This window comes from Diospyros lotus, chromosome 2 (assembly GCF_014633365.1).
Source record: "Diospyros lotus cultivar Yz01 chromosome 2, ASM1463336v1, whole genome shotgun sequence".
Lineage (NCBI taxonomy): Eukaryota > Viridiplantae > Streptophyta > Magnoliopsida > Ericales > Ebenaceae > Diospyros > Diospyros lotus.
Window position 1 is genome coordinate 10088882 of NC_068339.1, and position 14741 is coordinate 10103622.

General features: G+C 39.7%; 1 protein-coding gene across 5 annotated transcripts in view; it reads left to right on the plus strand.

Annotated features, from left to right (window-relative positions):
* Nucleotides 1-14729, plus strand: part of LOC127794519 (MOB kinase activator-like 1A) — a 29527-nt gene extending 14798 nt beyond the window's left edge. For 2 of the 5 annotated variants that reach the window (XM_052325689.1, XM_052325688.1), the window contains 4 exons: nt 13319-13718; nt 13815-13948; nt 14044-14207; nt 14357-14729. In XM_052325689.1, coding sequence (XP_052181649.1) covers nt 13708-13718; nt 13815-13948; nt 14044-14207; nt 14357-14428 — 381 coding nt within the window. In that variant the 5' untranslated portion in view covers nt 13319-13707 and the 3' untranslated portion in view covers nt 14429-14729. The remainder of the gene's footprint in view (nt 1-13318; nt 13719-13814; nt 13949-14043; nt 14208-14356) is intronic. The other 3 variants (XM_052325684.1, XM_052325686.1, XM_052325685.1) reach the window with 3 other exon arrangements.
* The last annotated feature ends 12 nt before the right edge of the window (nt 14730-14741 follow it).

A 14741-nucleotide genomic window follows, 5' to 3' on the forward strand; every position in this document is an offset into this window, starting at 1 on the left:
CAGGACGGCTGCATTTTTATCCTCTATACATTGCGCTATTAGCATGACCCGATCCAACCCCCTGGGTTGTAATACCCTGATCTCAGCTTTAATTTCAGGCTTAAGGCCCTTGATGAAATGTCCTTCCAAGAACGCCTCAGAGACGTCTGACACAGGTACCGCCAATGCCTCAAACATCAGCCTATATTCCTTAACCGTGCCTTCTTGTCGCAGAGCAAGGAACCTCTCTTCCAGCGACCCTTCTTGAGTTGGGCGGAATCGGTTAAGAATTCCCTGCTTGAGCCCCTCCCAGCTACGGATCCCCCTGCGCCTAGACTCCCACTGGAACCAAGCGAGGGCCCCTGCCTCGAAGCATAATGCAGCGGACTCTATCTTCTCATCCTCCGAGAGCTGGTTGATCGTGAAGTATCTCTCCGCCCTGAAAATCCAGTCGTCTAGATTGTCTCCTTCGAAGGTAGGCATTTCCAGCCTCCCACCTCTCCCCTCCGGTCGCCATGCAGCGCTCATGCTTCCCTCCATTCTGTGACTCATACCCCCTCCTGGTGTCACTTCGGAATCTGGGGTCAATTCCGGTGGCCAGTCGTTCCCATGAGCCTTAGCCTTCCGCTCCCGTTCCTGTTCGTCCCACCTTGTACGCATGATAGCAAACTGCTCCAGCATTTCTGCTACGTTCCGGTTGATGGTTTGAATCTCTCCCCTCATCGTGTCAACCTTCCCCTCCAGGTCCCCCACTCTCTCGGTTAAGTTTACCATGGCGATCGACTATTGCTCTGATACCAAAATGATGTGATCCAACCGATAGGAAGGATCTCCAATGGATGAAATGGATTGAATTGTATTTCAGAATTGGAATTACAAGAAAATGAAAGTAAGAACAGCAGCAACCGGGCGTTCGAGAGGCCCAGAACTCTCCTACAATCACTCCAAATTCTTCACACCTTTCTCACTCTCTTCCTACCCCTTTTATAAGCTGTTATTCCCTTCTCTCTCCTGCATAACCGTATTTGGTTATGCAGGCGTGTCTGCTGGTTTGTTACACAAACCAGCCAAATATCTATCCTACCCCTTAGCGCACCTGCTGATTGGTGCTTCCTCCAGCTGTACCCTCAACTCCCTTCGGATGCTTGTGACGCCTATAGTAAGTATGCAAAACCGGGGGCCTAACACATTCAAAAAGTCCCTACAAAAAATAACCCTGCAGATATGGGAACAAAAATTGTGATTGCAGCTAAGTTCAAACATTGTTTGGGCTTGCTGCATGTTGAAGTTGGTTGAAGGAACTACCAACAAGAGTAATGATGACAAGGATTGTAGCATGCTGCACTATTGTTGGAAGGTTGTCCCTGGATAATTGAAGCTTCAAGGTAGAGATTGTTGGAATTTGGCTGAAGCTTCAACGTCATCGTTTGGTAGGGGGGCAAGAAGGTCTTTTGGCAACCCTCATTGGTTGCCCAGAACGCTGTCATTTTGGGCCCATGAGTTGGACGGCCAAAACGGCAACCACCCCTACCGTTTCATCGAGGCGTGTCTTCACTTGTCGTTTTGCCTACTTCTTCCCCAATCGTTGATGCTACCTTTATACGACTCCATCCTTACCGTTGCTATCATCTTTATATCTTTTACAATGGCCTAGAGATCATCAATGCACAGCCTCGAATTTGTATTGCCTTAGTTTGGGTTTCATTTCATTCTCTGTATGGTTTTGTTATGAAAGTTTCCTCTCTAGGGGTTTGGCTCTAATTTGTAATTTGTGGTTATGGGGCTCATTTGATTAGAGAGTGAGGTTTGTATATTGAAGCTGTAATTGTTTTTCCCAATAGTGCAGTGAGCTCTCTTTGCCGGAGCTCAACGTAGACGTAGGTCTCATTAACGGGTGAACCACGATAAAACTTGTTTGTATTCATTTATGCTTTTCCTTTGCTATTCTGTTCATATGCATGTTTTAAGTTTATCGAAGGGTTTGTGAATGTTTTGGCTCTTTCGCTGGTTTCTGTTTTGAGAAATGGTCGAGAGTTGTCTCGACCCAACAACTCTTCAACCTAGAGTGAGCACGCTCAGTAGCCATTAGCGCATCATCAAGAATAATCAATCCACCTCAAACAAAGGTATGCTGAGATCAGATATAACTCTCCCTGCCACCTCTCTAAGCCTCAAGCAGACAACTTTTGAGAGAATCTTATAAGCACCATACTTTAAGCTAATGGCCTAAACTCTTCAACCATCCTTTCTTAGGGGTAAGGGTTACATATATAAGGTGTTGAAACTTTTCTCAAGCATTCCATACTTAAAAAAGAGTATGCAAGAAGTCTAATACATCTCCTCTAACAATCCCCCAACAATGTTAAAATAATTACATGCTAAACCCATCAGGTCGGAGAGCATTGTCCCCTTTTGTCGTGCTGAGACAACTCTCAGCCAAATCTCAAAAACAGAGACCAAGATAGAGCCAAAAACATTCACAGTGCATTCAATAACTCAAGCATGTAAATGAACCAAAAAGTAGTAATAAAACATAAACAGAACGCAAGTAATTTTTACCGTGGTTCACCCGTTAATGAGGGCTACGTCCACGTTGAGCTCCGGCAAAGAGAGCTCACTGCACTATCGAGAAAAATGATTACAACCTCAATATACAAGCCACACTCTCTTAATCTCATTGTACAAAACAAATCTCTAATCAAATTGGCCCCATAACCACAAATCTATAGATTAGAGGCACAAACCCTAGAGAAAAACATTCGTATATGAACTATACAGAGAGAAAGCAAAACAGAGAATGAAAGCAAAACCCTAACAGAGGCAAGACAAACTGTGCGTTGATCATCTCGAGGCCACTGTAGAAGATATAAAGGGGAAAGCAGCAGTGAAGATCGAGTCGTATAAAGGCAGCATCAACGATTGGGGAAGAGGCAGGCTAAATGACAAGAGAAGGCACGCCACATGAAACGGCAAGGGCAGTTGCTGTTTTGGCCGTCCAACTCATGGGCCCAAAACGGCAGCTATAAGGGTTGCCAAAATGACCTTCCAGCCCTCCTCCAAAACGGTGTTGTTGAAGCTTCATTTAAATACAACAATCTCTGCCTTGAAGCTTCAACCATCCAAGGAACAATACTCTGACGACAGTGCAACATGCTACAATCTTTATCATCATTACTCATATTGGTTGCTCCTTCAACCAACTTTAACATGCAGCAAGCACAAACAATGTTTGAACTTAGCTGCGATCACAATTTTTGTTCTCATATCTGCTGGGTTATTTTCTGTAGGGACCTTTTGAATGTTTACGATACCTTTGGCCACTTGGTCCCTTACATAGTGGTATTTTACATCCACATGTTTTGTTTTTTCATGGTCTACAAGATTTTTACTCAAATGAATAGCACTTTGGCTATCAGAAAAAACCATCACCTTACCTTGTAACATTTGAATTTCTTTCAAGAGACCTTGAAGCCAGATGGCTTCCTTAAATGCATCCGTCACAGCCACATACTTAGCTTCAATGGAAGACAATGCAACCAGAGGTTGCAACTATGACTTTCAGCTGATACAATTACCACTTAGGGTAAAGAAGTAGACAGTAGTGGATTTTCTTGAGTCTCTGTCTCCTGCAAAATCAGAATCCACATACCCTACCAGATCAAGTGCTTCAGATCTTTTCATGTAATTTAAACCAACATTTAAAGAGCCATTGATATATCTTAACAAAAATTTTAAGGCTTCCCAATAATGTTTCCCAGAGTTAGACATAAATCTGCTAAACAAAGAGATTGAAAAAGCAAGGTCTAGCCTGATACTAATCATGGAATAGATGATGGTCCCAATTACATTAGCATAAGGAATTGTTTCCATTTTCAGTTTTTCTGAATCTGATGATGGGCATTGAGATTTAGACAAGGTAAAGTGACCAGCCAAGGGTGTATTTACTGGTTTACAACTTGACATGCCAAATTTTTGTACAACCTTTAGCAAATAGTCATGTTGGTGAATTTTTAAACAGTTTTTACTTTTATTTCTCTCAATTACCATCCCTAAAACTTTCCTAGCAGGACCTAAGTCTTTCATGTCAAAGTTTGTGTTTAACATTGATTTTAATTCACTTATCTTTGACTTATATATGCTAATCAACAAAATGTCTTCAACATACAACAACAAATAAACAGGAATTTCTGAGAGAACAAAGTAAAGGCAGTTGTCATATTCACTCCTAACAAAGCCAATCCCAGTTATAAAATTATCAAATTTCTTGTACCATTGTCTTGGGGATTGCTTTAGACCATACAAAGAATTTTTTAATAAACAAACATAATCAGGATAAAGTTTATTAACATAACCAACAGGTTGTTCCATACAAATGAGTTCATCTAAGTCACCATGTAGGAAGGCAATCTTAACATCAAGTTGTTCTAATTCTAAGTCATACTGAACAACTATGGCAAGTATCATACGAATAGTATTAAATTTAACAACAGGAGAAAAAATCTTAGTATAATCTATGCTCTCCCTCTGAGTAAACCCTTTAGCCACTAATCTTGCTTTAAATCTTAAGGGATCAGTGGGTAATGTACCTTCTTTAATTTTAAACAACCATTTGCACCTCACCAACTTTTGTTTCTGAGGTCTTGGGACCAATTCCCAGGTGTTGTTGGTCATTAAAGAGCCTATTTCTTCCTCCATTGCACACTGCCATTTTGTGCAGTCTTGAGAGCTGACAGCCTCCTCATAACAGGAAGGCTCGCTGCCTCTCAATTCCATTCCTGCTACTAAGGCACAATAAACAAGGTTCGAATATGCATACCTAGCAGGAGGTCTTACTGTCCTCTTGCTCTTATCACTAACTAATAATCCCTTAAGTTTTGCTGAGGAGAGTCATGATACTCCACCTCAGCCTTAGGGATATCGATTGACTCCTCATGATTACTTTCATGATTTGTCTTATCAGTTTTAACAATGCATGCAAAAGAAACAGGGGAAAGAGAACAACCATCAATGTTTTTAAAGACATACATGAAGCCATTTTCAGCAGTATATGAATAGCCTAACTCATCAAGAGTACCAAGAGAAATTAAATTTCGTTTCAATCCAGGCACATATCTAACATTAGTGAACATTCTGATTTTGTTATCACGCATTTTAAAGGTTATATCACCTATTCCTTGCACACTAAATGATTGGTTGTTCCCCATATACACAGTGTCAAATACTTTGTTACTAAAGTTTTGAAATTAAGAGATATTAGGACACATGTGGAATGAACATCCAGAGTCCATTATCCATTCATTAGTAACAAATTCATCAGAAAAAGTAAGAATTTCAGCTAAAGTGTTAAGAGTTACTGGCAGCTATGGTTACATTACCCCTTTGTTTTTGTTTCTTTAAAAGATCATAGCAATATTTTTTAATGTGTCCCCCTTTTCCACAATGATAACACTTCCACTTAGCTTTTTGTTTACCTTTCTTCTCCTTGTTTTTACCCTTATTCCCAAAACCCCCAGATTGATCTCCATTACCCGTATTGTTTTTCTTTTCAAACTTGCCCTTAACAAATAAGTTATTAGCAGGTTTTTTTAGATGTGTTTAACTCTAGCTCCCTAGCTTTAATTCCAAATATAACCAAGTCTAAGCTAGGTACAATTCCAGTATATTGCAGAGCATGCTTAACTACATTATATTCATTAGGTAAAGAGTTTAAAAGAATCATAGCCTCACTGGTATCACCAGGGCTTGATCTGTTCCTCTTAACAATAAAGCAAGTCTAGTAAACTCATCTATGTTTTCATCCATAGATTTAGACACATTCATTTTAAAGTTAAATAACATACCCTTTAAATAAACTAAGTTAGGAGCAGACAAAACAAAATATAATGATTCAAGCTTGTTCCACAGTTCAATAGGGGTATTCATGCCATCAACTTTACGGATAACACTATCACCAAGATATAAGAAAATAAGATTATAAGCTTCTTCCCTTACCTCATCAGTTCTAGCCAACTAATCCGCCAACCATTTTCTGTCATCGGGCTCAAGTGCAATAAGCACTTTGTGATGAGAGAGCAGAACTCTCATCTTTCTTTTTCCATCAAATGTACCGATTTCAAATCGGGTTGATGTCATCTTCACTTTGCACAAAGGTACCCTAAAAACCCTAGACGCTGACAGAGACTCACAGCAAACCCTAGTGAATCAGACCAACACAAGCAAGTCAAAAATATGACTAAAGGTTGGAAATAGCACAAGCTCTGAAACCCTAGACCGTGAATACCAGAGAAATGGCTCTGATACCACTGTCGTGTCGAAACAACTCTCGGCCAAATCTAAAAAACAGAGACCAAGATAGAGCCAAAAACATTCACTGTGCATTCAATAACTCAAGCATGCAAATGAACCAAAAAGTAGTAATAAAACATAAACAAAACGCAAGTAATTTTTACCGTGGTTCACCCGTTAATGAGGGCTACGTCCACGTTGAGCTCCGACAAAGAAAGCTCACTGCACTATCGGGAAAAATGATTACAGCCTCAATATACAAGCCACACTCTCTTAATCTTACTGTACAAAATAACTCTCTAATCAAATTGACCCCATAACCGCAAATCTACAGATTAGAGGCACAATATAGACATGGCCACGGTTCATGAACCGCCGGTTCCGGTTCAAGAAATCTTTGAACCTGAACCGAACCGCCCAAGGGCGGTTTGGGACGGTTCGGTTCCGGTTCCGGTTCGTGCCGGTTCGGTCAACGGTTTGGACCGGTTCGGTCAACGGTTTGAGCCGGTTCGGTCAACGGTTCCGGTTCCGGTTCAAACCGAATTTTTTTAATTTTTTTTAAATATTGTTGTATTCAATTTTGGTCCTTGTTTCGTTGTTCGGTTCGGTTTGGTTTCGATTTTTAATTGTTAAATGTAATTGTAAATATAAATATTCTCAACCATATTTTTAATAAAAAAACACTACTAAAAATTGAAGAAATATAAGTAATAATTTCATTAAAAATAATTAAAACAACTAAACAAGTATGTAATACAAGTAATTAATTTTTACAAATGTGAAAAATAAAAAATAAAAAATAGAATTAGACTTAATTTCATTAAAAAATAATTACAACAAAAATGTAATACAAGTAATTAATTTTTACAAATGTGAAAAAAAATAAAATATGGACTTGGATCCTACGCATCTTCATTGGAGTCGGAAGTCGCCGTTGTTGAACCATCATTAACCCATTCGTCAGATGATGATGAATGGATAAGTTCTTCTTGACGTCGCATGTTAGCTCTTTCCCAATCATCAAGGCAAACTTGAGCTTCCAATGATTCTGGAGCCAATCTTGATCTTCTTTCGTCCAAAATGTTGCCTCCACTACTGAATGTTTGTTCAACGGCTACAGTTGAAGCTGGAACTGCAAGAAGTTGACTTGCAATAATTGCAAGAGTTGGAAATGTCTCCTTGTGCCTTTTCCACCACTCTAAAATTTCAAAATTTAAACCTGTATCATCACCAAACTCAAAAACTGTGGTTAGATAAGTTTCGAGCTCCGAATGTGAGCTCGATCTAGGTTTTTTCCTCCTTTGATCTAAAAATTTATGACCCCATTTCATTGGTTGGGAGGAAGAGGAATGCGGAGCCATGGATGGAAATGATTCTTCACTACTAGGAGCAATAACATATGCTTCATATAATTGATTGCATAAAGTTCTAACCTTAGAAATTATAATATTCACATCAATTTCTTCATTATTTTCTAATCCTAACAACGAATAATAGTTAGACAAACACTCAATTAAACCATCAAATTTACACCTAGGATCAAATACCATAGTAACAAGAAAAATTTCAGGAATAAATTGATAATAACGTAACCATTTTTCTCTCATTTCTAAAACAGCATGACAAATTTCTTCAACATTAATTCCTTCCATTAATACACCGGCCACATTCATTACTTCTATTAAAAATTGATGTGAAGTTGGTTTATAAACACTACTAAGTGTATGAGTAGCATCATTAAAAATTCGTAAAATATTCAAAATTGAACTACAAACATTCCACATAGTTGGAAAAATAGGATATTGTGGAATATAATTTGCTGCAAAAGAACACAATAAATCTTTATATTCAAAAGATTGATTAAGTAATTTAAAAGTTGAGTTCCAACGAGTAGGGACATCTTTTGAAAAACGTTTTGGGGTTTGACCATTGGAGGTGCAAAAATGTGCCCATGCTTTTGCAGTTCGAGGGTGTACCCAAATATAAGAAATAACATTTCTAATTGGATCTAAATAAGAATTAAGTGACTTAATACCATCTTGAACACATAAATTTAAAACATGACATGCACATCTAACATGAAAAAATCTTCCACCAAAATTTGGTTGGCAAATTCTTTTCAATTCATTAATAGAAGCAGTATTAGCCGATGCATTATCAAAAGAAATTGAAAAAATTCTATTAACTAATCTATATTCTTGTAAAATTTGTTGAATTAATCTACAAATATTTTCAGCATTATGACTTTCATCAAAACATCGATACGCAAAAATTCTTTTTTGTAAAACATAATTTTCATCAACCCAATGACAAGTAATACCCATATATGAATGAGTTTGCCAATGATCACTCCAAATATCACTACAAATAGAAACATTAATATTATTGTTTTGAAAATATGTTATCAATTCAATTTTTGAGTTTTTAAACAATTTTAACAAATTCCTTTTCAAAGTATTTCTAGGAATTGATTTAAAACTAGGATTAACAAAGTTTTGACAAAATCGAGTAAAACCTAATTTTTCACCAAAACTAAAAGATAAATGATCAATTGCTACCATTTCAGCTAAACCAGACCTACAATTAGCTTCATTATAATGAAATAATTGAGGAGAGTTTGAAGAGGTAGCAAACCCGGATATTTGTGTTTGATCACGGCTCAATCCAACCTTGAGCGGGTGCTTTGTTTGCAAATGTCGGGCGAAAGTATCATATCCACCTCCTTGCTTGAATTTGTATACCTGATTACAATAATTACAAGATACATCAAATTTACCATCTCCTTTTGGTGTTTTCTTGAAATGAATATTAAAAATATCAGAAGTAGAAATTTTTCCACCTCCCTTTTGTTGAGTTTCACTCTCTTGTGTTTGAAAATTTTGAGCTTCAAACTCAACATTTTCAACATTTCTACCTTCACTTGCCATTTTTTTGAAAAAAGTATGATAATAAAAAAATATAATAATGATAAAATAATATAGTAACAAGTAATAAATAATTAACAATATAATTGAATAAATTGATAAATAACAAAATGAGAAGATTGAAGAAATTGAAATTAAAATATTAAATGAGAGACAAAATTGAGAGAATAATAGCTTGAGACTTGAGAGAGAGAGAGAGAGAGAGAAAGTGTGAAAAATGAGTGGGGGAGGGAGGGGTATATATAGATAGGAATTATAAAATTTAAAAAAATAAAAATAAAATTGGCTGGGGGTGGCAGCCAACGGTCCAATTTTGGACCGTTGGGGGGGGGGGGAGGGGGCCAACGGTCCAATTTTGGACCGTTGGGGGAGGGGGGGCACGGCCGCACGGGGGGGGGGGCCACGGGGGAGGGGGGGGGGGGGCAACGGTCCGGTTCCGGTTCTCCGGAACCTTGAACCGGAACCGGACCGAATTTCGTCGGTTCGATCCGGTTCCGGTTCGGCCGGTTCCGGGTCCGGTTCCGGCCGGTCCAGTTCCGGTTCGAACCGCCGGTCCGGTTCAATTTTGGCCATGTCTAGGCACAAACCCTAGAGAAAAACATTTGTATCTGAACTATACAAAGAAAAAGCAAAACAGAGAATGAAAGCAAAACCCTAACAAAGGCAAGACAAAATTGAGGCTGTGCGTTGATCATCTCGAGGCCACTGTAGAAGATATAAAAGGGAAAGTAGCGGTGAAGATCGAGTCGTATAAAGGCAGCATCAACGATTGGGGAAGAGGCAGGCTAAACGACAAGAGAAGGCACACCACATGAAACGGAAAGGGCGGTTGTCGTTTTGGCTGTCCAACTCATAAGCCCAAAACGCTAGCATTTTGGGCAGCCATGAGGGTTGCCAAAAAGACCTTCCAGCCCTCCTCCAAAACAATGCCATTGAAGCTTCATTTAAATACAACACCTTTCATGCTAAGAAGCACCCCCAGCCCTCACTCCTATAAAAAGCCTTGCAAATTGATGATAGGCAGCCCATAATATTCCACTACCAGCAATAAGGACAGAATAGGAATTGAAATAGGAGAAGGCCAATTGATGCATGTGCGGACTAACAATTCAGTTAAGGGGTAGAATGGGAAGAGCAAAGAAAGGGGGGCATGTGAGGGCAACATATTCCTATAAATAAGAGAAGCAAATAGAGTAGAAGGGGGGAAATATTTTAGTAAGGATATTGGGAGAGTATGGACCTCTCGAAAGTCCACTTTCTTTTCATTTTGTTAATTTCTTGGCTGGGAATCCTGATAGTTGTTGATAATTGCTTGTTGTTTGAATTTTTCTAATTGGGTTCCTATCAATTTGGTATCAAAGCACTGCGATCCTAATGGTGAACTTAACGGATCGAGTTGGAGATTTAGAGACGAGATTGGATAGCATACAACTGAGAGTGGACGCCATGAGAAGTAAGGTTCGGTCGGTGGAGAAGAACGTTACTTCCCTGCTGGAACAGTTTGAATGGATGAGAGCGAGGTCGGAGGAACAACAGCAAGAGAGGAAGGGAAAACATAGTGAGGAGAACCTACCTATGGGCCCATCCCTCACTAGGGAGGCCACGTCGGAACTTAGGGAACGAAGTAAGGAAGTAGGCGGTGGGTTCGAGATCTTGGGGAGGTCGGAAGTGAGAAGTCGACGCTTGGCGATGCTCGTGTTTAAGGGAGACGGCCCTGATGGTTGGGTTTTTAGGGTTGAACAGTACTTCTCCATGAATCAATTAATGGATGCGGAGAAACTGGACTCAGCGGCTCTTTGTTTTGAAGGAGCTGCCATTTCTTGGTTCCAGGGGGAGCAAAGACAACGACGGGTAAGGAGCTAAGAGGAGCTCAAGGCGATGTTGAGGAATAGGTTCAGGCCCACGTAGGAAGGCACAGTGGAAGAGAGGGTTCTTGCGCTTCGATAGTGGGGGTCCGTCAAGGACTACCGCCTTGGCTTCGAGACTCTGGCCTCACCGCTCACAGGCATGCCAAAGGCGTTGCTGGAGGGCCACTTTATCAACGGAATGGAGTCGGTCATCCGAGCCGAGATGAGGGTGTTGAGGCCGATCGGGCTGGAGTAGATGATGGACCTAGCCCAACCAATTGAGGAGATGAATCCGATGATTTGTGGAAGCATTTTTGGACCCGACCCAAACAAAGGTCAGGCCCCTTCGTCCCCAATTTCGAATCACCAACAGGTAATGATATTGCCTCCTCCGATGATGGCACAAAAATGGGTGATGCCCAGCCTCGCCTCATCACACTGCCCTCCGGCTGTCGCTAAGGCGATGGGTGAGGAGTGGGAAGTTGCAGTGTTGGCTGACGAGGAGAAGACGGACACAGCAACACTGTGTGTGGGGGATGTTGCACTTTCATGGGTCTAGTGCGAGCAACGGAAACGAAGAGTGAAAAACTGGCTAACGATCCCAATGGTGAATTTGTCGGACAGAGTTGGGATGCAGAAGGGAGTCGACACCATAAGAGGGGAGGTGTAATCGATGCAAAGGAATGTAGCAATCATGCTGGACCAGCTCGCATACTCGAGGACAAAGTGGGCGGATCAAGAACGAGAGCGGAAGAGCAAAGTGAAGGAGGGAGATAGACCTTCGGAATTTACCCAGAATTCTGAGGGATCACCTGGAATCGAAATGGGCAGAGAGTTCGAGGGTGGAATTGGAGGAAATTGGCGACCGGAAGTGCGGGAATACCGCCTCCTCTTTGAGATTTTGGCGGCCTTGGTGGGAGAAGTTTCAGTGACCATACTGGATGGCACATTTGTTAACAGGTTGAAGCCAAAAATCAGGACAGAAGTTAAGGTGTTACAGTCATCGAGTCTATCGCAAATCACGGAGACAGCCCAGCGAATTGAAGACAAGATTCAAATACTCCAAGCCCAAGTGAGTCCTGGACCACCTGGGAACCCTACAATAGTTCCCTGTTTTTCACCTTCAGGACAAGGTGAAAGTTAGGGGGGGAGTATTGATAGGCAGCCATAATATTCCGCTACCAGCAATAAGGACAGAAAATGAATTGAAATAGGAGAAGGCCAATTGGTATATGTGCAGACTAACAAATTCAGTTAAGGGGTAGAATGGAAAAAGCAAAGAGAGGGGGGCATGTGAGGGCAACATATTCCTATAAATAAGAGAAGCAAATAGAGTAGAAGGGGGGAAATATTTTAGTAAGGATATTGAGAGAGTGTGGACCTCTCGTAAGTCCACTTTCTTTTCATTTTGTTAATTTCTTGGCTGGGAATCCTGATAGTTGTTGATAATTGCTTGCTGTTTGAATTTTTCTAATTGGGTTCCTATCAACTGACTTCTTTGATGCTTACTAATGACTTCTTTGATGCTTACTAATGACTTCAAGTTCCAAACCATGCAAGTAGGGTCTCTATTTCTCCTTCTCAGTACATCATCTCATAGAACCCCACAATACTTCTAGCTATCCCTTCTGCCCGGCTCAACTCCAAACCATCAACCCTTACCAATATGATTAACCTTCTATGAGAATTTGCCAATTGCCACCCTATGGAAGAATCGAGCATTGATTCTATTTACTTCCACCTATCAGCCGCCTTAAATTCTGTCAACTCAGATTTATCTTGCTTCGTGTGAAGGAACCAAATATCTACCAACTAACTTTCAATACTTACGTGGACCTCAAAATAATTTTTCTTCCACCTTTCCTAATCCTCTTTATCAAGTTTCATCTTCCAGGTGAGACGGAAGCTAGAGCTGCCACTAACAGTATAATCTTTGCAGTGTTTTCAATTGCGTTTATTTTCTCCATAACAGAATGTTAAAAAAAAAAAAGAACATAGTCCAAATGGCCATAGTTAAAATAAGAAATTTTTGGTAGAGTTGATTGATCATTTAACTAGCCAGTTATTGACATTTTAGTTCCTTTCAAGGAAAAATTAGGATGAGGTGAGGTCTGACACGAGCAATACAAAGAATCATTTCAATGAAAGATTTATAACCTAGTTTTTTCCCTTATATCCTGTTTTATATTTTTCTCAAAAAATAATTATTTTTTGTGATTGTACATTTATGATATCAAGCTCAATTACCTTTGCCAACTTTTCATTTGTTTACTTTTCCTACAGCGGTTGACTTCTTCAATCAAGTGAACATTTTATATGGCACTCTCACAGAATTCTGCACAGCATCAACCTGTCCGACAATGACAGCAGGACCGAAGTATCATTCTCAGTTCCTCTAAGAATATTTCCCCGTTGTGTGTGTTCAATGAATGTTGGGTATATCCATGCTTGACGTATATTGTTAAGCTATGACAGGATCTCTGTAATGATATCATCGCTCTCTCTCTCTCTCTCAATATATGTAACACCATGGGTCCTCACCCCAAAAGTGTCAACTGAAGATAACTTACAGGTTCCTAGGACCAAGTAATATACTCAAGACCACCCCAGTAAACTATTGATGTGGATTGGGTCATGACACAATATACATATATATATATATATATGGTTATATGTCCTTAAGGTACTGGCAAATACTGTGAAGTTACAACTTTAAATATTTGTTGTGGGTATGATGTGCTTGTGTCGCAAATCATATACTAAATTATGTCTTCTACAGATACGAGTATAGATGGGCTGATGGAGTTACTATAAAGAAACCCATAGAGGTATCTGCTCCTAAATATGTGGAGTATTTGATGGACTGGATTGAAGTTCAGCTTGATAATGAAGCTATCTTTCCTCAAAAATTGGGTATGCCTTGTTTCTTTTCTTCTTCTTTTTTTCTTTTTTGGTTAGGTAAATCAAGGGTATGCGTTGTTTTTATTATCTTCTGTTACATACTACAGGGGCACCATTTCCAACAAATTTTCCAGATGTTGTTAAGACAATATTCAGGCGCTTGTTTCGCGTATATGCACACATCTATCACTCTCACTTTCAGAAGATCGTGAGCCTCAAGGAAGAAGCTCATCTGAATACTTGCTTCAAGCATTTTGTTCTTTTTACATGGGTAAGTTTTATCTAAATTCTTCCAATTATGAGTGTTTCGACCTTAGTTTAATATTCTCGCCTTCATGACAAACTCAATTCAACGCAAAATAGTTTAAAATTCATTACTTTCTTTTCTGTCCTAGAGTAGTTTGCCTTGTGTAAATGCAGGAATACCGTTTGATCGACAAAGGGGAGCTTGCACCACTTTGTGAGATTGTTGAATCCATCTTGGGCGTATAATTGCTCAGCTTTGGATTCACTAGTACTGGATAAAAACATCTTGGAGAGCTTGCTGTTAATTTTGCATCGATGCAGCCTTATCGATTCACTCTCTTGGTTTTTTTATGACTGTTTTCAAATTTTGCTTGCGCCTTCTGAATCAGATGCAGTCTTTGAATGAATTTGCTTTCTCTTTCTTGGCAAAGTTTTTGGGCATATCATTTACGCCACTAGATCTTGGCGAAGTTTACTTAAACCTTGAGAAGCTCGCAGGTTTCAAAGCATACATGTTTTTTTTCAGCCAAATTCAAAGTAGAATTCTTATAGCCAACTC